The sequence below is a fragment of the Pezoporus occidentalis genome, unplaced genomic scaffold, assembly GCF_034315485.1.
Source record: "Pezoporus occidentalis ecotype Australia unplaced genomic scaffold, CSIRO_AGI_Poc_V1 ctg124, whole genome shotgun sequence".
Classification (NCBI taxonomy): domain Eukaryota; kingdom Metazoa; phylum Chordata; class Aves; order Psittaciformes; family Psittacidae; genus Pezoporus; species Pezoporus occidentalis.
The window spans coordinates 1387165-1411592 of NW_026913038.1; the positions used below are offsets into that span (position 1 = coordinate 1387165).

General features: G+C 42.0%; 1 protein-coding gene across 2 annotated transcripts; it reads left to right on the forward strand.

Annotated features, from left to right (window-relative positions):
- Positions 1-15: 15 nt before the first annotated feature.
- UBLCP1 (ubiquitin like domain containing CTD phosphatase 1) lies at positions 16-13094 on the forward strand. Of its 2 annotated transcripts, none has more exons than XM_062607536.1 (11): positions 16-107; positions 2669-2823; positions 3226-3317; positions 3721-3806; positions 3898-4013; positions 5107-5205; positions 6150-6187; positions 8969-9067; positions 9501-9617; positions 10585-10712; positions 12057-13094. In XM_062607536.1, exons 2-11 carry the CDS (start codon positions 2670-2672, stop codon positions 12082-12084), a joined length of 957 nt encoding a protein of 318 aa, XP_062463520.1. In that variant the 5' UTR covers positions 16-107; position 2669; the 3' UTR covers positions 12085-13094. The 2 variants fall into 2 exon arrangements, with proteins under 2 accessions (XP_062463520.1, XP_062463519.1); XM_062607535.1 differs by having other exon boundaries at positions 80-217.
- Positions 13095-24428: the final 11334 nt, after the last annotated feature.

The following is a 24428-nucleotide window of genomic DNA, read 5'->3' on the forward strand; positions in this document are numbered from 1 at the left end:
GCGGGACACCCGCGCCCATCCGGGCCTCCCCCCTCGCCGCTTCCGGTGGGCGCCAATTCCGCTTCCGGTGCGGCGGATCGCGGGACGGTGCCGGTTCCGTTGCCAGGGTGAGGGGCCGCATCGCGCTGCCGGGGGTGCGGGTAGCGATCGGTCAGCGGCACTGCGACCCGGTGGGCTGCGGGAGCGCCGCCGCGACCTCGATCACCGGGGCGGTCCGGTGGGTCTGCGCCCGAGCCGTCCGTGTGCTGCGGAGGCCGGGCTTTACTGGGCCGGGGTGAGGCAGGGCCGGTCGCGGATAGATGGGGCCAAGCGCGTCTCGGCCGGGTCGATAACCCCATAATGTCTGCGGGGCGGGAGCGGCTTCCCCGGGGCCGGCAGCAGCGTGTGAAGCTCCCCGCTCGCCTCGCACCTCGGTGCCGGGAGAGCTCCGAACCGGGGCCGGGGGCAGCGAACCTCATCTTGTGAATTCGCGGGTGCTGTCCAGGGACGCGGTTGCGGTGGTGGCTGACCCGGTGCAGCTTCGATTCGAAGCCCCGTCTCTCCACCTGTTGCTGGGTGGTAGAAAGGGCTGCGGTCCCGCCAGCAGCATCGCGCATCCTATGTCTGGGGGTTGTTACGGTTGTGTTTGATGTTGCTTAGTGAAACTGAAAGATGCGGATGTTTCTCTTTTAAATGTTCCAAGACAAGGGGCGTAACGCAACAATTTAACCACAGCAACACAACTTTAGCACTTTCTCTGACCCAGTGACCTTCCAACCAGCAGGCTGTTGGTGGTAAGGGCTCTGAAGATGTAGCTAACCAAACCGAGCTTCAGTTTTGCATTGCATCCAGCCCAGATGGTAGAAACTTTGAAAATCCCTGTGTCTTTCTCTGTTCCTCATCTGTTTTCCTCTAATCATCGATTCTGGTGATCACACTTAGTCCCTTAGCATCTTGACATTGAATAAAGGTATCATTTCTGCTCGGAGTTGCTGATAACGTTCATCCCAATAGGACTGTAATTCAGTAAGGACAGGTGTTGGGCAGGTGGTCACCTTTGGAGGGATGATCTTTTCAATTTAGCACTGGACGGAGACTTGAGAAGTTTTCTCACAGTTCTTGCCCTGTGCATTTTCTTGCAGAATGATTTGAAGTGTGTGGTACCGGTGAGGATAACTTATGAGGATCAACTTGCTTGATGCTATGCAGTCTGAACCTCAGATGAATTTCTTGGTACTTCTAGGACCCCTTTTTCATGAGTCTCTTTTTTCACTGGGTAATACCAGGTCCCTTTCTGAGTTGAGAATATTGGGGGTGAGGGGGAGTGAGAAAAAATTTCATTTTTCTGTTACTAGTTTTCCTCTTTAATTTGTTTTCAAGGCTCTTAGAAGCAATAGTGTAGAGGTGTGGCTTATAGTGTCCTCAGCAAGCAGGTTTTATCTAGCTGTCTGTTTCTCATCTGTTCTGAGCTTCGTGGATACACCTGAGTTATAACTTGTTCATTTCTAATAGACTGTACTGTGTGAATGAGAAGTATTTTGTCGGAGAGCAGGTAACGTCTGAGAATACAATGCTAGAGAGAGAGAGGAATCAGATTTTTGGATTTGGATTCTGAGATTTTTCAGAATTGCCAGACCTGTATTTCTTGGTCTAATGTATTCGTTGAAGGCTGATAGCCTCGCAGTTTTTTTTCTACAAGTGTGCTCTCTCTTGTTCTTGAATACCAGTCTTTTAAGGACAATCTCACCATTAGTGGTGCAGAGGCCTTTTCTGCATCCCTTGACAGTCTGTAATAGCCTTTTTGTACCTTTCTATCTCCTTGATTCTCTGTTTCTAGGCTTTAATAGGAAAAAAAAACACATTCTTTTTTCTTCTGCATAAAGCTAGAAAACTTGGCTTTCTGCTGTGTTTAATGTAGGACTAAACTATTAAATACAGTTTGTATAAACAATGCTGTGTAAGTTAAAGACAGTATAATTATGGTTGTCAGCACTGAAATGAAAGTGCTGTTCTTACAGTGTAATGCATTGTGTAGGTGTGTATTTTGGCTTTGTTTTCAAACTCCTACTTTGATATTGCTACAGTGAGATGTGACCTGGGGTGTGTATTACTGCAGGTATTGCACAGTGAAAGTGATCAGAGAAAACCAGTGCTAAAAATGAACTCTTGGCTTCAGAACTGTGTTTATGGGTTTATATATTTTATGTAGTTCACATTTGCCATTTGTTGTTACACGTGAGGATAGCCATGACTGGTTCGGTTGCATAATTATTGCAGAGGACATTTCTGAGCTTTGAAATGACTTTTATGATACTGCAGTACTCTGCTTGGGTGCTGGTTATGCAGTGAACAGGCTGTACCTGCACAGAACACACAGCAAATGAGCATATGCTGGAGCAAATGGTGAATGTGACATTGCTAAATACATTGAAGTGGAACTCGGAGTCCCAGTTTTAGTGCTGTTCTTTCTCCCTTCGTTTCAGCATTTAATCAACATGTTTATTATCTTCTTATGCAAAACAAACAGCTCTTTGATGTACAACATAATGAAAGATCAAAAATACTTTAAACAGACTGTATGGTTTGTCTCTTGAAAAGAGCAGTTTTCCTGTTTCCTCCTTACATGATCATTGTATTTTCCTCCTGCAGCAGATTTTTTCAGAAAATAATACTGAACATATGCTTCCAGGATGTCTCTCCCTCTCATAATAAAATGGGGTGGGCAGGAGTATACAATAACCTCTCTATCAGAAGAAGACACAGTGTTGGATCTGAAGCAGTCTCTTAAAGGCCTTACTGGAGTGTTACCAGAGCGTCAGAAACTACTTGGACTTAAAATGAAGGGTAACTATTCATATTTGCTATTTGTTGTGGATACGCCTGAAACGTTCAAGGACAAACATCCTTTAAACCTAGCCAGGATGTGTATACTAACAGGTCATCTACCAGAATGAACATGAACATAGAAATGTTATATATCACGGGATGTAGTTTATTATTGATACATCTACCTGGTCATTTTTTGATGGCTGAGATGGAAATGCTGCAAACGTATGTTAAAAAAAGTTAAATTGCTGCAAGCCAGACCAGCAACATATCTGTATATGGAAGAAGATGAAAATAGAGCTTGGGGTGTTCTGGTGTTTAGAGGGGTAGCTTGTTTCAATTAACCATGAAAAGTTTCAACAGTTTTCTAAAATCTTTCTACTCCATTAAAAAAGAAGCAATTATCTGCTTGCATTATAGGCAAACCTGCTGATGATGATGTTAAGCTTGGAGCTCTCAAGTTGAAACCAAATACTAAAATTATGATGATGGGCACTCGTGAAGAGAGTTTGGTAAATATTTTAATTATTAACTTAAACAGGAAAAAATGCCTATAGGTCTCCTAATTATGATTATTGGAATATTCAAAATTTAAAATCAGCTGAAAAATGGTGTTACAGTAGATTTCTGTTGGTGTTTATTTTTCTACATAAAGCTTTTCTGCAGAACTCTGCTAGCAGTGTATTCCTGAAACTCCTGTATTGTCCTGCATTTGAAGTACAAATCTATTATTATGATACTGACTTCTCAAATCTGAACAATCTTTGGTGTATTTCACTAATTCTTTCCACTAATAAAATGAAATAATTGTGGTTAAATAGTACTTTTGTCCTGTAATGTGCAGTAATAGGAACTTGATACCCAATGTTGTTTTCCTTCAGCAATCCTAGTTATCTCTTATTATTATTCCTCTAGGAAGATGTCCTTGGGCCACCTCCTGATAATGATGATGTTGTCAATGACTTTGATATTGAAGAGGAAGTTGTGGAAGTAGAAAACAGGTTAGGAATTGTAGCTGTTAAAAGACAGCTCTGTTATCGAATGTTCAGTATGCATTTTAATTAACTGGAACTTTCTGCACTGTTACATTAGGGAAGAAAATCTACTAAAAATTTCCCGCAGAGTTAAAGAATACAAAGTGGAAATTCTGAACCCTCCTAGAGAAGGAAAAAAGCTGCTGGTGCTAGATGTTGATTATACACTATTTGGTGAGATTTTATGCTACTTGTGGGTTTTGTTTAAGAGGTCAGTTTATTTACCAGTTCACATTCCTTGATTTTTGCTTTACAAATCTACTTCACTAACTTTGGTATGTCTTGTACTGTAACATTTTTGTTTTGTAATATTTTGGGGTCTTCTGCTCATATTTTAAAAAACATTGGGCATTTTAAGCATTGCATATTGTTGATTTTAGTGCAGCAACTGTTTACTTTCTGCAAGAAGACATAAAAAAGTAGCGATTTAATGTTCTATCCAGATAATCTCTCTTGACCAACTTACGTCTTGGACATCACAATGACAGTGAGATATTGTAAACTAACATCTCTGTCTATACTTGATTAAGTCCATTTTTGGGGGGGGCATGGGAGAATAGCTTCAAATTTTATTTCCACATTGTTACTAAATGCACAAAAACATGTTTTACTTGAAAATTCTGCCAGACTGGTTTCTTTGGAAGCCAGAATTTTCCTTATGACTTAATTTTCTGGGATGTAGGTATGTCATGGCAGCTTGACTATAAGCAGTAATAAGCTTGTCTTATTCTTCTTCCTTAGCTTTCCTTTTTGATGAGATCTCTTTACAATCTGAGATCAATATTCAACCTATTAGTGAGTTTAACGTTTTTATTTAGAGGTCTTCCACTAGCAGAATTAGACATCAGTTTTCTAATTGGAACAAGCAATGTTTGCATGCCTGAAATAAGCTTGATATGTGTTCACAAAATTACTGGACTAGGTTTAAAGGAATCCTTTTCATATCTCTTCTAAGTGCATAGATGAACTAGTTGGCTTGACTCTTCAAAGATACTCAGACCCACAGATCTCCAATTTAGTTGTTAGCTGAGCCTTCAGATACCTGTAAGGATCAAAGACCTGCAAGATAAATATGCCCTCTGTTTCTTCTTTCTACCTTTAAAATGTGAATGGTAGTTTGTTATGAGTTCCTTCATAATTTTAAAGTGCCTCAGTGCTTCCTTCATGAAACCTTTAGGTTTCTGGATAGATGAGAAAGTAAGAATGAACTTTCATAACTTAACCTAAACTTTAATAATGGATTGCTTATCTATTACATTCTATTTAGATCACAGATCATGTGCTGAAACTGGGGTAGAACTGATGAGGCCATACCTTCATGAATTCCTGACATCTGCATATGAGGATTATGATATTGTAATTTGGTGTAAGTTTTATATTCAGTACTTAAGATTTTATTGTATTGTCAGAGCAGAGACTCCAGGAGGGAATTTTTTATATTGCTTTTTAGAGTGAATCACAAGATCTGAAACAATACATGTATGTTGAGTATTAACATTCAGCAGGAATGTTCACATAGCTATTAATGCTATTATAGAAAACCAGTAATTTTTATGTAAAAAACCACCACATATTGCTCATATGAATGGCTCTAATCACAGTATAAAGCTCAACATCACACTAAGTGTGACTTTGTACAAACAAACAAGTGCTTGAAGTAGCAGAACTGCATAATCAACATTCGAACACTGTTTGATAGCTATCTTTACAAATATTCTGAATCCAGACAATAAGTAGTGAACTGCCAAATGAACCAAAGTGTCCTGTCTACAGACTTTGCGTACTGTTCCACTTCCTGTCTACAGCTGGAGAGCAGACTTGAGCCAGTGCAGAGTTTACACAATGTTGAAATTGTATTACAAAATACAGTTTCTGAGGTCTGAAACAGTGCTTCCACATACCCTTAGATCAGTGGGCAATGTTGACACTTTGTCCTTTCCAGGCCTTGTGTATCCTTTTCACTGCTTCCAGAAGAAAATCCTGCACTGGCAGTATGATTCCTCAAACCAGGTGTAGCCCACTTCTTACGGTCCTGCAGACTGTAGTTAGTTGATCTAGAAAATGGTTTAAATGCATGCAGTACTTCATCTAGGTTTTCATTTGAAACATAAGCTTTTCCAAATAACAATAAACTTCCATGAAGGAAGTCTGGCTTCAAGGCAATGAATCCTAAAAGCTGTAACAAGGATGAATCTTTCTGAACTAAAATTATATGTAAAAAATTGATATGAACAGCTTCTTGGCTTATTTCTTTTTTCCTGTCAGTGACTTGATTTGATAAAGAATTCTGTTTTCTCACTTTTGTTTCAGCTGCCACTAATATGAAGTGGATTGAAGCTAAAATGAAAGTAAGTTGTTCTGGAAATGTATAATTTCTTTCTAGTCTGATTAGCTGTTCACGTAGTTCAACTCATGCACAGTGTTATAGAGCAGGAACTGGTCATATGGATCAAAACCTGAGGGTTTTTAATCTTCAGTCACTTTAAATTATCTCTGTCACAAAACTAGATTAAACCTAATTTTAGAATTCCACACAAACATCAGCAGTAGGTGCTAAATTTAGCAGAACTAAACACAAGTCACTACCTGGTGAAACTGAGATTAGTCACATAGCATTCACAGTTGTTTTCATCTTTCCTCTAGAGTTCTAATCCTTGAGTGTAACATAATTTTCTTTTTAAAGGAGCAGACAGATGTGGCATGCTGGAATAGGTTATCAAGAGGAAACTCTTTTCATATTTATCTTGTACCTCTTGCAGCTGTGTGGTTCTGTTTCTTCCTCTGTCTTATTAAACATCCGTAAGAACTGCTCTTTCAATCCTAGTTTCTCCATACCTAAATCGGGCAACTAGCCAGTTTTGCACAGCTGACCCAGTGATAAACATATTTACAGTCAGGCTTAGCTGTAAATCTAATGTGCTTACTAAGAATTGCTCTATGTTTGGTTTGTGGGGTTTCTTTAATGCTTATAAATCAAAGTTTGTTTCCATTTCAGGGAAAATTTTCCAAATCTGAGCTTTTATATCTCTATTCTTTGTTACAGACTAACCTTTTTTTTCAGGTTTTAACAGAGCAAAACACATTTTTGGTGTTTTCTTCCTCAAAATAATTAATTGCTACATTTTTTTCTAAACAGAGGAGAGATCTCAGAGATGAGAACCTTTAATCGCCCATGAAGTGGAGCTAGCTCAAGTAAAATTGGTGTTGAGCCTTGCAAACATTGCACTTCTTGTGGCAGTTCTATCTCCATTTATGTCGTGGCTGTCAGTGTAGTGCTAGAACTCAACCTTGTGGAAAACCATTGTTAAAAATTTCTTCTGCACTGGTTGCCTCTCTAAATTTCTAGGTCACCTTTCCAGCCCTTTCATGTTCTACTGAATCACAACCTTTCTAGGCCTACTCCAGCATCCTGATGAGTTGAGATTCCTACCACTAGAAGCCAACTGCTATTTCTCTTTAAACTGATACCACCAGGGGTGCTCACCTCAAAAAGTTTCACTTTTTGTCAGAAAGCAATGGTTCCAGCAATACTTGTTTTACACTACAAAGCAGGAACAGCATTAAAAAAGAAAGGATTATCAGATAACCAAGTTTCATCTCTCACCATCTATTTATGTCAGGAATTCAAACAGTCTAGAACAGCGAGCTTTTTCAGTGTAACAGGACACTGACCCAGGTAGGCAGCTCTTTTCATTTGCAAGATTCACTTTTTCATATACAAGCAAATCAGTTAAGTGTGGCTGGATATTTGCAAGAGAGCTGTTGCAGTGGGTATTTTCTCCTTGTTCTGTAGCTTTGCATATTGCTGCTGCTGCACACACCAGAAATTGTCAGCACTATATGTGTTATAACGTGTCAGCAGATTTTGCTATTCCTTTTCAGCTTTTGAAAGGATTTGAGATGGAAATGGTTCTCTCTCATCAGAGTTTTTTATTTCTGAAAATTATGTTTTCCTTGGAGTCTTTATTTCAGGAGCTATCAAATCTTTGAAGTGCAAATTGGCAGATTTCTGATACACTGGTTATCTTGGACACATTTATGAGGAAAGGGTAACAATGAACTGTTACTGTATATTTCATCTTCGATTGGGCTGTGATTTACTGGAAGGAGCTGTCCTAGTTTTGGCTGGGGTAGAGTTAATTTTCTTCCTACTAGCTGGTGCAGTGCTGTGTTTTAGATTTAGTATGAGAATAATGTTGATAACACACTGATGTTTTAGTTGTTGCTATGTAGTGCTTACCCTCATCAAGGACTTTTCAGTTTCCTGTGCTCTGCCCGTGAGCAGGGGCACAAGAAGCAGGGAGGGAGCAGAGCCAGGACACCTGAGCTGAACTAGCCAAAGGAATATTCCATACAATAGAACATCATGCACAGTGTAGAAACAGGGGGGAGTCAGGCATGAGACACCAATCACTGCTCATGTTCAGGCTGGGCATCAATCAGTGTGTGGTGGGCAACTGTGTTGTGCATCACTTGTTGTTTTTTTTTTTTGGGGGGGGGGTATTTGTTTGGGAGCAGGTTTCTTCCTTCCCCTCTCTCTCTCTGTATATATACACTTTTATTATTTTTATTATTATTAGGTTTTATTTCAGTTATTAAACTGTTCTTGACCCATGAGATTTTTACCTTTTTTGATTCTCCTCCCCATCCTGCTAGGGGAAGTGGGAAGAGTGAGCAAGCAGCTGCATTGTACTTTGTTGCTCTCTGAGCTCAAGCCACAACAGGAAAAAATAGCAGACAGTACTCAGGTGCTGTCTTTGCTATGTATATTTAGTGAAGTTGAGGCATGCAGAACTTGTGAAAGATTATGCATGAAGGTACAGGCAAGACCTCTCTGTGTTTGCCTTTTCTGCAAAATTGCTTTGATTTATGCTGACAGTTGATAAGTTTATGATAGTAAACCCTGAAAAAATTCCTATTAGTTTTTTTCTCATGATAGAATGCCGTACTTTTATGATTCTCATTAGTTAAAAACATTTAAAACCTCCCAGATGCCTATTTTTAGTGTGTCTCTGGTGATCCTCATCAACTCAGACTTTGACAAACAATGTGTTATAATTGTAGTTCCAGTTGCACTGCAGTAAAACTGTCATAATTAGAAGCTTTAATAATAAATCTTTGTGATGCAGGAGCTTGGAGTGAGTACCAATGCGAACTACAAGATAACTTTCATGTTGGACAGTGCTGCCATGATAACAGTGCACACTCCTAGAAGAGGACTTATAGATGTAAGTGCCTATTTTTTCCTGATCTTCTACATTCAACCAACACGTTATCATACCAGTTTGAATAATTCAACAGTAAAGTTGTGCTGGAGTTTTCATGCAAGAAAACTAAGAATCTTGGAAGCATACATTTGGGTATTTTTCTACTGAAATTCTTGATGTTTTGAGTAGCACATTTGGATGACACTGCTTTCAAATCAAATAACTGTTGCAAGGAGATTTAGTACCAATAGAAAGTTTTCTTTGAGGGGTTGGGGGTGTATTTACTATGTTATACTATTTCACATCTCTTATTAAAGCCAAACTACCTGATAATTTTTCAGTGAAAGAATATAAGTGTCCATTCAAGTCTGCACTCAAGTTCCTGTAGACTGGTATTGTCATCACCTGCAGTTCTAATTTACCTCAGGTACCTTGGTTGTCTTATTTTTTTCAGGTGAAGCCTCTTGGTGTTATCTGGGGAAAATTTTCAGAGTATTACAGCAAAAAAAATACTATAATGTTTGATGATATTGGCCGAAACTTCCTAATGAATCCACAAAATGGACTCAAGGTAATTTTTAACTGGAATTTTAATTTACTTCTTTTTCTTATACTTCAAGTGGCACTTTCTCATACTTTACTGTATCATAAAGAAAGGCTGTTCTTAACTAGCAAAGATGCATGTTGGTTTTTTTTTTATTTAGATTGCCATTTGTCTGGACTAATATTTCCCTGACATTAGTATTAAACAAGCTTTGTCTCACTATTAACTGAGCTTTGAAGAGACTGTTGAAAATCAAGAAAAACATGATTTCTGCTTAAATTACACCTGTGAGCTATAATCAAGCTGGGCATTGCTGACAGGCACCACTGAAATACGCAATGGTCAATCTCAATAGTGGTTATAGTCAGAAAATAAATATCTCACTGGGAGAGGATTATCCATAATGCTCCCTCTAGCTCAGATTTGAAAGATGTTTGTCAAAATGTTAACAGAGCTTCAGACAAGAACATTGAATCACTAAAACAAGGCACAGGTATAATGTATTCTAAGCTGAAAACAGTTGTCAGATAAGCTTTATTTCTGACATCTCTTTTCACAGAAGCTATGATTGTAGTCAAAGGCTTCTTGTTGAAAAAAGCACATCTGGTTCCAGTGATGCCATAGAACTCAAAGCAGAGCTGAAAGCCCCTCATGTCTCCTGCAAAAATAACTATGAAATCATATCACAAAGTGTGGCAGTCCCTTCCAGATCATTTTATCTTTCTGTCTGACTGGGAGGGGAAGGCTTGAAGTGCAAGACAAAAGAAATGTCTTCCTTGTGGGCATGTCTCTACAGTCCAGTTTGCATGAATAACAAGACAAATCGGATATGGCCACTAGTGGAAAAGGTTTTTTTCTTCCTCTTACCCAAGAGAAGTTCTAATTTGGAATAGTACTGAAAATGTATTTTAATTAGTTGGTAAATGAAAGAGAATTGAAAGCATTTTTCTTACTTTGAGCAAATGGTTCTACCCAGTTTATTTATTTTGTATAGATAAGACCTTTTATGAAAGCACATTTAAATCGGGATAAAGACAAGGAGCTTCTAAAGCTCACTCAATACCTCAAAGAAATAGCTAAATTAGATGACTTCTTGGAGCTGAATCACAAACACTGGGAAAGGTAAGAATAAAGTCAAAATAATTTCTTCCTTCTGTCCCTGACCCTACTGTGTTTTGCTTGAGATTGTCTGTACAATGATCAGAAACATCTGAGCTGATGAACTTTGACATCGCTTACAGTTATGAAGATCCTTTACTTTGAGTGGGATTTTAATAAGGCTATAGTGTTTGGGCTGCTTCCCTAAAATGCTAAGATTTTGACAGAATGGAGCTTTTTTTTTTTTCCATTTTTCTCCACCATTCAGGTCTGAAGATAGTTTTCAATTGAAGCAATTATGCTTCCTAAAGAGAAAAAAGCTTTTGAAGGAGTCTGGTCCCTGGAAATCTCTCTCTTCCCACCCTTACAAAGTTAAGCTGTCAGTTCAGATTTCAGGTCCCTTGTAACAAGACAATTTTCTGGTGGTTACTTCAGAGGTTTGGGGTGTTACAGAGTGACTCTGAGACACTATCCAGGTTGTGTGGCATTATGGTATTCATCAGATCCAAAATATAAGTTACTGTGTTATGAACAACAGTTTTCTAAATGCTTAGGGCACGAGTAAGCATCCTAATTCTTGCTAGAGAATGATTAGCTAAAGTGTTTGTGCAAAATTGTTGATGGTTTCATGCAACAGCCTGAAGTTACAACACATGCAAGAAAAACGAGTGCAATATGCTATTCAAAAAATGCTCATTCACTCCTTAAAAGATCAGCCCTGCAAACTTCATACAATTTTCTTTCTTGTTTCTGATTAAAACAGAAAGTCAATTGTTACACTTTAAAAGCCATGAAATTCACTGGATGTTTCACACTGTCAGTTGAATTGGTTGGATTTTTTGTTCTGGAGTATTTGCAAAGACTTCAGTGTCACCACATAAACCAATTGCTCCAGCTATAGTGGTAGCAGAACTATGAGATCAGAAAACAAGCATTTTAGAGTAACTCAGATCCTCTAAAGAAGCTAGTGGAAGGCCATTCTTTTCAGGTTATTCCAAATGACTGTTCATTCAGGTCTTGAGTGTATTTGAAGGAGTGCCATATCTAATGGGTCTTTTTATCTTCAAGGATAATAGCTATTTTTCCAACTGATGTAATTTTCAGCCTCTTAGAATAAAATGTTTTCATTTCCTTCCTCCCTTTTGCTAAAAAACAAACAACCCCCCCAAAACCCCTTAATAGAGCCTAACTCTGTTTCAAGAACTTTGAAATAAAATAAAATCAGAAGTAGTATTGATCATGTTTCTATTTTTTTGTTATCAATAGGGGGATTCCTAGTGAGAAAAGCAAGCAGGTTCATACTTGGAACTTATATGACATACCAGATATATTTGTGCCTATGAAAAACTGTACTTTTGTTTCTTTCAGGTATCTTTCAAAGAAGCAAGGACAATAACATTAATAAAATTGTGTGGCACTGAATTGAAGGGAACATAACTAAGATCATTGGACTTTTCCTTGCTTTTACGCTAGAGTATAATAGTGCTGGACACTGGATCCAATGCCAGAATGACTGCTATACTTGGTCTTCCAGTTGGTTGGTTATGGGTTGTTTTGTTTTTTTTTTTTTTTAAAGATCACAGCAATAAGCTCAAAGTGGGAGAAACAAATCAGTTACTTTTCCTTGCCTTCAGTTCTGGTGTTACTACTTAAAATACTTTCCTCTCCTTTGCTGCCGAAAGTACAGCCATAACCATTAAAGACCAAAACCATTCTGAAACTAGAAAAACAAATATTTAGACCAAAAAAGTTGAGTAAGGAGCCAACCTTGGTGGTGTATGAATTGTATAAGCCCTCTATTCCCTCCATCTTTAGAAACAGCCTCCCTCTCCCATTCCAGTATTTAAGTCTATAAATTACAAGTTGTCTAAGTTTGGTATGTATTAGTATGTCAGTGTTTCTCTGTGCAAGACAGTAAGATGGGAAAATACCACCTCTGTGGCCAATTTACCCCGGTGTGTGAACTTGTACTATAAAGCAGTGTTTACTGGAAAACAAAAGACTGAAGTTTGAGGGAGAGAAACCCACTCTTATTTGGTAAGTGAAAAGCAGTCTGCCTGAAAAACTCTCATACATCAGATAAAGGGTTTAAACCTCAGATGGGAAAGTCACATTCCTAACAAAGCATGAACAAAACCCTTGTTCTCTTCTAGCTAAATCTTGTCAAAGTGCAAACACTGTGTTTAAATACAATATTCAGCCATACTGTTCTTAAAATATCATTTACTTGCGCTGCTTATGCCTGCACTATAGAAGTGTGATGTGACTGCTGTTTGGCATTACCAACACTTGTGCATTATGCAGTTCATGTATTTGAAAGAAGACTGACCCTTTCAAATAAAAATGGTATATATTGTTCTTAAGGAACTATAGCAGTTGTGTAAATAATAAATACCTTTTTCATAACATGTGTCTTGTGCTGTCTTAGATATCTGGTTTGCATAGTAGAGAAGCTTTTGATAATCTTGATTTTGGGCAGGGGGATTGAGGGGGTTTCTTTGGATTCCAGAGACACCGATTTTGCAGTTAAGTAAGAGACCGGTATGTGCCACTGCAGATTAGAGCAGTGGTGTCAAACACTGAAGCGCCTCCGCCTCCCAGGAAAGAAACCTTGACAGCAAATGTCAGAATGCCAGCACAGCAGACACAAATGAGCAGGTTAGGCTTCAGCTCAATGACCTGTCAGAAAGTATAGTTTCTTTTCTGCTGCTCTTTGTGATTCAGTGTCATCCCAAACTGTTTTAAACTAGTAAACCAGAAAGCTGATGCATAAAAGTCTTTGTTTTATGTAAGCATGGAAAGTGAATTTCCAAAGTTTTGTCTCCTAGAGCTGTTTTTTGGACTGTAAGGCTGGCTCACTCATGTATGTAACAGGGCAGATCAGTCACTGAGGTTAAAACAGTGATCCTTTACCTAGGAAAGCAGCAGTAGCATAGATGCTGGGATACAGGACTGATATGTGGCAGACGGAACACCTTTAAATTTAAGCAACTGAAAGAAGTCAAGGCATTGCACTTGGATCACCTACAGAGTTTGTTGTGTTAGTCAGATAGAGCAGACTGAACCAAGGAAATGTATTTCAACATGTGCCCATATCTTTTCGCTCAAAGTTGGCATACAAGGAGAATTTCACAGTGAATGAGTGATACTCCTTTCTTTTGCTTTATACAAGGAACATTTTAAGAAAGATTTTAATTTAATTGACACTGGGATTTCATCCCAGAATTTCAAAGTACAAGTAGATGCGCACTCCCCTTTCAAATATTTTATAAGCTGAGCTGGAATACGTGAGAGTGGGATCTCAATGTGATGGTAACACATAGCTGTTGCTGACAAGTCATTATGTGTTTTATGACTAATGTTGTTTCCCTTACCAGATTGTATGTTTGAAGACTAGTCTTGCAGTCTGATTTTTTTTTCCCCACAACAAAAAAAAATAAAAGGAAACATGTATTTTACTGGCTATCTTCTAAAAACACTGCAGTGATTTACTTGGCTGAGGCATGATGGAGCTTTGAGCAACCCAGTCTAATGGAAGGTGTCTCTGCCCACCACAGAGGGTTGGAGCTAGATGAGCTTTACAATCCCTTCCAAACCAAACCAGTCTGGGATTCTATGATTGAGATGTATAAAATCATGAAGCTGTGTATAAGGCAAGTGCAAAACTTATGTTCATCAAATCCCACAATACTAGGGTGAGGGGTCACTCAGACAAACAGGAGAGTGGCTTAAGAGCAGCAGGTCGCAGTCTCCTGGAATTTGTTGCCATGGTTTGTTGTGGAGGCAGGTGGCATCAGCAGGTTCAGAAAGGAGTTAAACAGCTTCATGAATGAGTACATCATCAGGGAGCGCGCTCAGAAGGCCCAGTATCTGTAATACAAGAATTGCAGGTGCGCAGGAAGATAGAAAGCACCTCTGCTGATTTTCTGTTCCTGCTTTCTGATATGGAAGGCAGTTTTGACCTACTTGTATTTCCAAAGTGTAGCTGATCCTTGGGAATAACTATCAACAGCAGAGTTTAAAGCCTCATTCCCTGATAACATTTAGTTTTCTTTTAGATTCTGTTGAGGTCCCCTAGAAGCATTTGATCAGTGGCTTTCACAATCTTTGTTAAAAGAAACAAGATTCAAGCATAATCAGGGGGAGCATGTGGCTTAGAGTTTGTAATTTACTGCTCTGAAAAACTCTGGAGAAGCATTAAATGGAGTCTGAAATATTCCAAATATTTTCATGTGTCAGAGACTGTACTGGGCTCCCAGTACATGTCAAGCATTTTGTATATTGTTCTGTCTGATTATTCGTATCAAAAGAGACAGTCCATTTTAAAATGAAGTTATTTCTGTAAGCTCTGGATATCTGACAACTCTAATGTCTCACTGTGGTATGAATGCTCATCACTGGAGGTACATGGAGTGACAGCTGAAGCCAAGAACTGAACTGCACATTCAGCTCCACAAATCCTCCTGCATGACTGTGAAATCTACAGCTAGTTGCCAATTTTTATTCCTGACTTGACATCCGACTGACAGCAAGTGGATGCCAAAGGGTTTAAGACAATTTTCCACTCCGTCTGTTCAGGATGTATTTAAGACTGACGGAAAAAGTGCTGAATACTTTCTATCAAGAAGATGAAGCCGTGGTAAAAACTGTGTTCCAGAGGGTAAAGTACACAGTTCTTCTGAGTCATTAAAGCTGATTAAAACAAGAAATGCTGAATAAAGAGGTGTCAGAGGGCAGAACCCCCTGACATTTCACTATTGACATTGCAACCCTCGTAGTGGATGCCAGCCAGTATTAGCACTGACGACCACTACATCCCAGCATAGGGTGGCTGATGAAGTGCTTTGGCTGGGGGATTGATGGAGAAAGATTTCAGTGAAAAGGAAATGTTGAGAGAGAGAATTACAGGACTAGAAGAGAAAAATACTGATCTGTCCTGGAGAAGACAAGGTACATCTTTCAAGTGTTATGAGTTTCTTGTGTAAGTAATATTAGCAATATCTTGTGACAGCCAAAAGTTATCCGAGTACTATACTGACATCTGTGCTCTGAAATGGCTTCTCACTAATCAGGACATGTTTTATATATAAAAGACTCAAAAGACTCAAGGTCTAAAGGGATTGCCTCATGGCGAGAGATGAACAATTTCTGTTCAGTTAGGTTTTCCTAGAGAATGGAGAAAAGTGGCTCTGATGGCGTACAGTGCTAAGTGTGACTCTGACTTTATCTGCTGGACCTTTATTTCCCAGCCCAGCTGTATTTCCCCTCATCTCTTAGATTCCCCAATAATCACACAAGGCCTCAACCACACCATTCATATGTCAGCCCTTTCCTGTTGGTGTTTTATAACAGAGGATTTCAAAATGAACTCTTTATATACCTATGAGCTTTCTCATACATCCCTGAGCATTATTTATGCTTATTTATGAAGTCTCCTCATTTCTGGAGATCCTGTGATGCTCCTTTGACATCACAAGCATTTTGATGCTCATTTAGCTCTCAGTAGTCTGTGCGGAGCTCGTCATGTTTCCTTGCTGCACAGACACATACAATGCCATGCCATTAATTTCTTTGTCTCTCCTAGCAAGTAGTTTTCCCACCAATTCATTTCTGTTGAGAACGGTGGGTACAAGTCAAATGGAGCTTGTTCTCAAATTGCATAAAGCTCTTGGTGCTATGGGTGGGGTGGTGGGCACAGCAAAGAGAAGTGCACCACTAACACTTGATTTAAAACTGTGTTTTCTTTCAACTATGTAGTTGAAATTACACACCCACCATTTTCCCCCAAGGTGTTTATATATCAGGAAAGAGCAGCTCTTATCATTTTCACCATACTACCATACCAGGGGCCAGGGTTGGCTGTGTGCATTGGACTGGGTGACCTGGAACAGAGCCTCCGTGGTCACTGATGCTGAGCCATGTCCCCTCCTTCCCTTGCAACACCCCAGAAGATTTTGACTTCCTAGAGCAAGCTGAGATGGCTCTAGAATTGTATTTAGCAAAGCTTACCAATTCCTTACCCTGCTTTCTAGATTCAGTCCATGTTTCCTGACATATATGGGTATGTAACATCTCATCTGTGATTAGTCAAAACTGCAGCACCAGTTTTGTAGGTGAGCATGAGCAGAGTTTGAAACACATGCTTGAAGTGCAACTGATGCACTTTTGGGTCCCTCTGCTGTCCTAATGATGGCTATTCCTTGAATCAGGACCAAAATGAGCATGTTTTTGGAAAAGTGTATTAAACTGTGTCAGAGATAAAAATGATAAAGTGATGTGGGTTTTTTTAAATCTGATTAGTCCCTTACAGATGTGACTAAACAGGAACATTGTTGTAAAGCCTTCTCCTGTAAAAGAGTAGCAAATTAAAAGAAATGATTTGTGTCTGACACTTGGAAAGAAGGAAATTCTGAGCTGCAGATGCATGTGGCTTTGTAATTACATCTGAGCAATATTCCCATCAATAGGAAATTAGCTGAGATAAACATATTCAGAAGCTATTAAACTGGGCTGCTTTGGATCTAGTGAGTAGCTGCAGCTGGAAGAAAGCAGGCAATTAATTGAAAATTAACTCTTTTAATAAGAATCAAAATATTGCATTTTGTATGTGCATTTCTACTTTCAAGTACTCCTAAATTTTAAGAATTTAAGTAACCTAAAGTGATTTTTTTCTTCTGAAATGATTGGTTTTGTTGGTTTACTGAAAAATCCCAAACACCCCCCTAAAAAGATATTTTCTTTAGATAGACAGACCAAAACTGAGTAAATTTAGGTAGATTTAGTTGTGAAACTAGAAAACTAGGTAATAACTGGTTATATGGAACTGAACTGCACACATGCACCATTGAGATGGAACTATTCTCACTGACAACACCGAATTCATGGCTCTTCACTCACTCATTACAGCAATCCCTGGACAAGTTACACAACAGTTTGTCTGGTTTTCAGCTTACAGATGCTATAAAACAGTTGTCCAGTTAAACTCACGTCACTGATGCAGAACTCTCATTACTCTCCGATGCATGGGAAGATGTGATGAAGCATGTACACTGAGAACCCGACAGCTTGATGATGCTGGTCCTGAAGCTTCAGCTGGGTGCTGGGAGCCCGGCTGCACAACTGGGGGTCAGAGATAAGAGCAAGTTAGGGTGAGACAGGCTGGTAGAAATGCTTGCCTGTATCCCTGCTCACCGTGCAGTTAACCCTGCACATTGCAGGCAGAGGGTATGGGCAGCCGGCAAGATGAAAACATCAAAATGAGCAGTCGATCTTGTGAGATTAATGCATCAAATCCCTTAATGGATTTGCAGGTAACAGAGATAATTACAGATCCACAGAGCATGACTCAGTCAAACACAGGGCACAGCTCCAGAAACTATGAAAGGAGAAGAGCTGCAGTATTACTGTCAAAGAAATTTGAATCAAGCCAGAGACCAACACCATTACTAAGTTATCAGCCTATTTAGGCAGTAAGAGGGCAAATGGAGACTTGTGGGCAGAGTTTCCAGTACTGGTCCATCTTCCACAAGAATCAGTTGAACTTTATTCCCGCCCAATGCCTTGCCTTTCCAGAGGGTTGAGCAGAAACCTTGGGCCAGGCATGGGACAAGCAGTGTAGCAGAAGGCTGGGAAGGAAACCAGCCAGGAGCTTTTGAGCCAAAGCTTCTGCCAGAGCCAATTAATGTGCAACTGCTGGGTTGCACCGGCTTTACAGCGGTTGGAGACAGCAGAGCGACCTTATCTTGCCTCATAAATAAGCATAAATAATGCTTAGAGTGGCTATATATATATATGTATATATATATTCAGGAAGGTAGAAGTTTAGGTATCACCTAATCATTATACTCCAGAAGCTGAGGCTTTGCAGAAAAGCCAACAGCAAGAACCGCGGCCCGCTGCCAGAAGGGCTCAAAGCTGATCTGCGCTGGACACGGTACCACTGCTAAAACCACCCAGTCTGTGGCAGCATCCAGTGTCCACCACAGGTACTGCACTCTCTCCCCTCCATCTCCCTGATCTGCTCACAAGAGCAATAGCCTTTTCCCGCTAACCCTTAGAGAGATAACGCTGAAGCCTGGACCATTCCAGAGGATTATCAGGATCTGGACAGGCCACCAAGACACAACAGCAAACAGGAGAGCACCCTCAGGAGCAAAAACTCCTCTGAGACCCTCTCAGGGTAAAGGGTGCTTGGACTAATTCTATGGCTGTGCCATGGCATGCCATAGCGGCTTGAACACAGGGGTGGGCAATGGCTTTCTCCTTTGTCACAGAGTTAACAGAGGGGAAGAGCTTCCCAGAGGCAGAGTCCAAGCCTCAGCTGATGCTAAATCTCAATATTTGCATCCAGCTACAGCATAGCTGAAAAGTTCTTCCCAGATCCTGGAGGTACAAAGCCCAGCTCAGCTGCATTTCTCTGTCCCCAGACTTCTCCTTCTGGTGTCTGCAAGGGAGGTGAGCAATCCCCTGGGGAAGACAGGAAGTTGAGTGGTCTCAGGGCAAAGAAGTCATTGATTAGAGACACCTTTTATCTGTTATGGCGAAGGGACATGTTAGGACTTCACCCTGTGCCTGAGCTCTTTCATGAGAGGTAATGGGCCGTGCAGGACCACAGGAAACTCATTCAGAGCACCCTGACCAACAGCAGCCAAAGGAGATGGGGTGAAATACTGCCAGGAGGGAAGGCTAAGGGGCAGAGAACAGACAGAAACAGTTTACAAGGAAGTTCAGAGTGCCAGTGCCTCCCTGCATGGATCTCTTGGTGTAACTCATTGCAAGAGCAGCTGTTGTGCTCAGCAAAAATAGGCTAATGCAGACACCCAACCTGAAAAGAGGATGGGTGCTGCAATACAAGGAACTTCTGAGTCTGTGAGGGTGAATAACTGTCACTATTTGTGCCCAGCCCTGTTATGGGCACCTCAACCTAAATTCCAACAGGTCGCAGATGCTCTGTGGCCGGGTGATGCCTCCGCAGAGGGCGGGGACCACAGGACGGCGGGTTGCTCATCCAGCGGAGCTCACCTGCTCCCGAGGCTTGGCACGGGGGGGCTTTGGGCCCCGCTCCGGGACCCGAGCTCCCTCCGCCGCCAGAGCGGCCGCAAGAGGGCGCCCGGCGCCCGGGAACCAGCGGCAGCTCCGGGCGGTACCCGCGCCCCAGGGATGGCGTGAGCTCCCGCGGCCCCGCCCAGCGCCTGCATCATCGTCATCGGCACCGCGGGAGCGTTCTCCGGGTGCAGTAACTGTGAATAGGGGTTAGGGGTACGTCTGGGAGCAGGGGATGACAGGAGAGCGGGTCACAGGGCAGGGCCCGGGAAGCTGATGGCTTTATCACGGGTGACTCCACGAAACCACCCTCCCAAAAAGCACGGCATTCTTTGGGAAGAAGGCCACAAGTGTCACAGCCAGCCCTGGCCACCATACCAATGCTCCTGTTCACTCCTAGTTTATTGAGCAATTTTAGGTCGGAAATGTGAACAGCACCACTGCTCCCCACAACCCTTGCTCCACAAGCTGGGTACTAGGTCCAACCCTACCACAAGCACTGCAGCCACTGCTTGGGACCAGCCTCAGGTTGGTCAGAGCAACCCTCCAGGCCCAGCAAAAGCTCAGTTTTAACCTTATCTTTTAAGTTCAGATTGAGGCTCTTCCAAAGCCCTGCTCTGATAAAGTTTCTGCTGACCTTGTTGAAGCTTTTATCACTCATACACAATGAATGTCAAAGCTTTAAAACAAGCAACTCTTTACATGGCACCTGACTTTCTACAGGGATATTTATTGTGCTTCCCCCCATTTTCCCTTTATGTATTGTGGTAGCTCTTGTCTTCCATGTGCTTTTATAAGCCTTCCACAGCATTTTTAGAGCAGGTTTATAAGACACCATCATCAGCCACAATTACTGCAGCTACTCATATGAGGAGTTCCTAAAACACACTGCTAGTTTCAGCAGGGGCCATGGGGAAAGGAATCAACAAAACAAACCCAAAACAATCCACACACAAAACCCAACTAAACAAAGCAAAAAAAACCTCGCCACCCGCCCCCCCAAAAAAAAACACAACACCAAAACTCTCACAGCACAAGCAAACCCCTCACCTTCTGTGCTCTGAAGTCAGCCTAACAGCCAAATGCTTCTCCTGGGCTCCTACTTAAGCACTTCAGCAGCAATGGGGTGGGGGAACTGTTGGCAGATTCCCAGCATCTGGGAGCCATTTCACCCCAGAGCAGGCTCAGCTGCTTCCTAATCCTTAAAGGACCCAATACACCTGACACTGTCTTGCTGCTCCCTGAAGCTGTCACCATCTACATCTTTTCAGTCCCTTGCAATACTCTGCAGTTCTCTCAGCTACTCTCTGAGCAGTCCTTTTACATGTCCCCATAGCTCAGCCTTCCCTTCTGTACTCAGTTTTGGGCCCTACCACAGTACGAGAAAGGCAATGAAAAACTGGACTAAGTTCAGTGAAAAGCCACCAAAAGAGCTGGGGACTGGAGCTCCACAAGAAGAGGCAGGGGGAGGTGGGCTTGTTCAGCCTGATGAGAAGAAGGCTGCAGGGGGCATAGGAGGAGCCTGCCAGTTAAGAAGCAGGTTAGAGAGCACACAGATCCAGGCTCTCATGGTGGAGATGAGACAGTTGAAAGGACAGAGATTGAAACCAGATACAAGGAAAAATTTCTGTACCATGATGACAGTGAAACCCTGGGACAGGTAACCCAAGGAGATGGTGCATGCCCCACCCTGGGAGGTTTTCAGTTCTAGGCTGGATAAAGCCCTGAGCAACCTGATGCGACCTCACAACTGACCCTGCGTGAGCAGGAGGTTGTACCAAATGCCTCCCAACCTGACCCAGCATGCCTTCTCTTAGGGAAAATGGGGTGAAGCAAAATGATAACCAAGTCCAGAGCTTCCTCTTCAGCAGGGCTGTGGGAGCCCTGCATTCAGCACCACCACCCTAGGATCATCCCATGGCAGCTAGAAAAACCTTGTCAAACACTGTGAATGTCAAGGGAAAAAAGTAGGACAAAGGACTCAACTGAGTTGTGACAGTGACACGTGCCTGTGCTGGGTGAGGAGGAGGAAGTGGTGGAGCACACAAGTTAAATGGGCCAAGAGCCTGGACACAGTAATCTATCAGCTGCATCACCGGCAGAGCGAAGCTGTGAGATGGCAATACATCCTTCCCCTTCTGCCATGTGCATAGCCCGGTCACAGGAGGGTGCTCAGCTGTGAGCAATGGCTCCTTTCAGTAGGGGCAACCATGCACAAATTGAATTCTTCCATTATTTTAACTGCCAAGAGGGACTGAGTGAGCCGCAGGGAATGCAGGGCCCTCATTCTGCTGCAAGGGGCAGTGGCTGAGGTGCTGGGGCAGGTCCCACCCCAGCCTCTGCCCCTTCCTCCCTAGGCAGAGAACAAGCTGTGAAGATGCTCCTGTTATCCTGTTATCCAGTTATCTTTCACTCACCTTTCAAAGCTGTCAGAACCCCCAACAAAACCCAATACAATTTAAAAGGTGAAGGAAGGAAATCTCTTGGCCTCTCCTGAGGAGGAAGTCTGGGAAGTTTTCCCAACTGGGGGAATTAATTTCCTCAAAGGAGACTACTCCCATTCTCCACTTCCCTGGCACAGATGCAGGATATAGCAGTTGGGTCTGTAGAGGTACATTATTTGCTATTTGATTTGAAAAGCAAAATGCAGGATGGTTGTCAAGTAGTGAACTCCTGGAGTTTGTGTTCTCTTGTGATCTGTCCTTGTTATCTCAGCCTCCTCCAGATTAAAATGGATTAGATACAGGAATATGCTGTGAGCCACTCAGACGTAAAGATGTTCCATACCCCCTCACTCATTAAAATGTCACTTTTCATCTTAAAAACGGGGTGGGTTTGCTCCTGTACACTGAATATGGTGCTGATCCAGAGCCATGCAACATAGTAGGATCACCTAAGGATAGGTCAGTAAGGAGAGGACATGCGGAGGTCATCCTGGTCCAAGCGGGAAGAGGAAGGCCCTTCCTCTTTCCCAACATGTCCTTCACGGCCATTTGTCCTTGTGCAGGAGATGCTGCTTGCTTCCCTCGATCTCATCCATGTTCCAGATGTCTTGCTGTTGAATTTACCACTGTAACATCTGAATGTGAAACCAAGCAGGTGTACTTCCCCTGGCTGTACCAACTGTGATACAGAGATGGTAAGTCTGCTTCCAAGAGAGCATGGAAGATTTTGCAAGAATCCAGTAGGTTGGGATGGGAAAAAGCATCAGGATCAAAGACAGCTGGTCCGAAAGAAGCTCCAAACCAGCCAGCATGGAATTCTGCCTGCGTGGTTTAACCACTGCCGCCTGCATCCTGCCTGTAAAGTTACCAAATGACAAAGGATTTGCCAGAATTGGCATCACAAATGTGAATATCAGAAGAGAAGCCAGCATTAGGTGTGCTGAGAGCACTGCTAAGACCTCTCTTTTTAGGCATTGTGCACCAATTGAGTTCAAAGCCTGGATTGTGGCATGATAGGCAAACACTCCAGCTCTGTCCAAACAAGGTCCAGAGGTTTAGATGCTCAGCATTTAGGTGCTTGCAAAAGATGTTGACCCCTGAGGCTCATGATAAAATCTAAAGCTCCCTTTGAAAGTTAAGTGTTTAACATGAAGGAGCTGGTGTCCCATTGATCTGCTGCCAATGTTTTAACAAGGGGATGCCACAACTATTTCCCTGTGTGAATTTTGCTCAGTGAATGGGGAGAGACTATAGAATTCATTTTCTCATGTTTGCACAAAGGAGGAATTTCCAGCCAGCACCAAGAAGAGAGAGGGCAGCATGGTAAAATGTAAAGAAAGGAATAAAGCCTACTTGCATTAAAAACTGTAAATAAATACAAATACTGGTGCCTGGAAAATCAGGGTCTGTGTACGATGAAGGGGGAGTTGATTCCAGAGGTGGGGAAGGAAGCCCACAGCTCTTCTCCAGGGAATATGTTTGGGGGTTTTTAATTATTGACACTGTATGCAATCTAGTGCTCTTGTAAATACAATTTTATTAGCATGAGAAGCCAATGGCTGCAGGAAATTAATGCTGGTGAGTTCAGCTTCCAAGACAAAGCATTCTCTTAGAAGGAAGAAGAAAGAGACCGATTTGGAAAGAAGAGCCTTGCAGCTTCTGCCTAAAACCAGCCTCCACCTGCCATCTTCTTGTTGCAGGCTTAAATGGAGCAATATTCCCTAGTCTCAGCTTGCTTGTCTCTGGTTTCCAAAGGAGATGAGGCATATGCAGTCACGCTGTTTACCAGCTCTCCTGTCACCCTCCCACAATAACCTCTGAGAGAGGAAAGAACATGTCTATGGAGGCTGGGTAAAGAAGAAAGGCACCCGCTGTCACCCACCCGCTGGGATGGGGAGAGCTGGGCAGGAACCCCTGAGGTGATCGCACTGCTTGGCTGTCCAGCAAGCGTGTACCAATTTGCCAGGCAGGATGGGACAGAGGAACTGCTGTGGACAGGAGGACACAGCCCATGGGAGCCGTGGGAATCGCCGCTCCGGCACAGGGAGCGCCTTGCTTCCCAGGAGGAGGGTGATGTAATACCATGGTATAGCAAAGCCACGCATTAGGCTCCAGCATGGCTCTACCAAAGCACTTTCCTGGGAATTGCAGAAAAAGGAATCCAGCCAAAGAATTGCGTTGAGCTTTATTTTATTGAGCAGAGATGGCGGAGATGAGGGCAAGCTGCTCTCCTGCCCGTGAACAGGTGTCTGTG

Excerpts from the sequence above, each read along its gene's own strand:
- UBLCP1 (XM_062607536.1), top strand. The coding sequence starts at position 2,670 with ATGTCTCTCCCTCTCATAATAAAATGGGGTGGGCAGGAGTATACAATA. Across the intron at positions 3,318-3,720 it reads GCACTCGTGAAGAGAGTTTG|GAAGATGTCCTTGGGCCACC; the intron begins GTAAATATTTTA and ends TTATTCCTCTAG. Across the intron at positions 4,014-5,106 it reads TGTTGATTATACACTATTTG|ATCACAGATCATGTGCTGAA; the intron begins GTGAGATTTTAT and ends CATTCTATTTAG.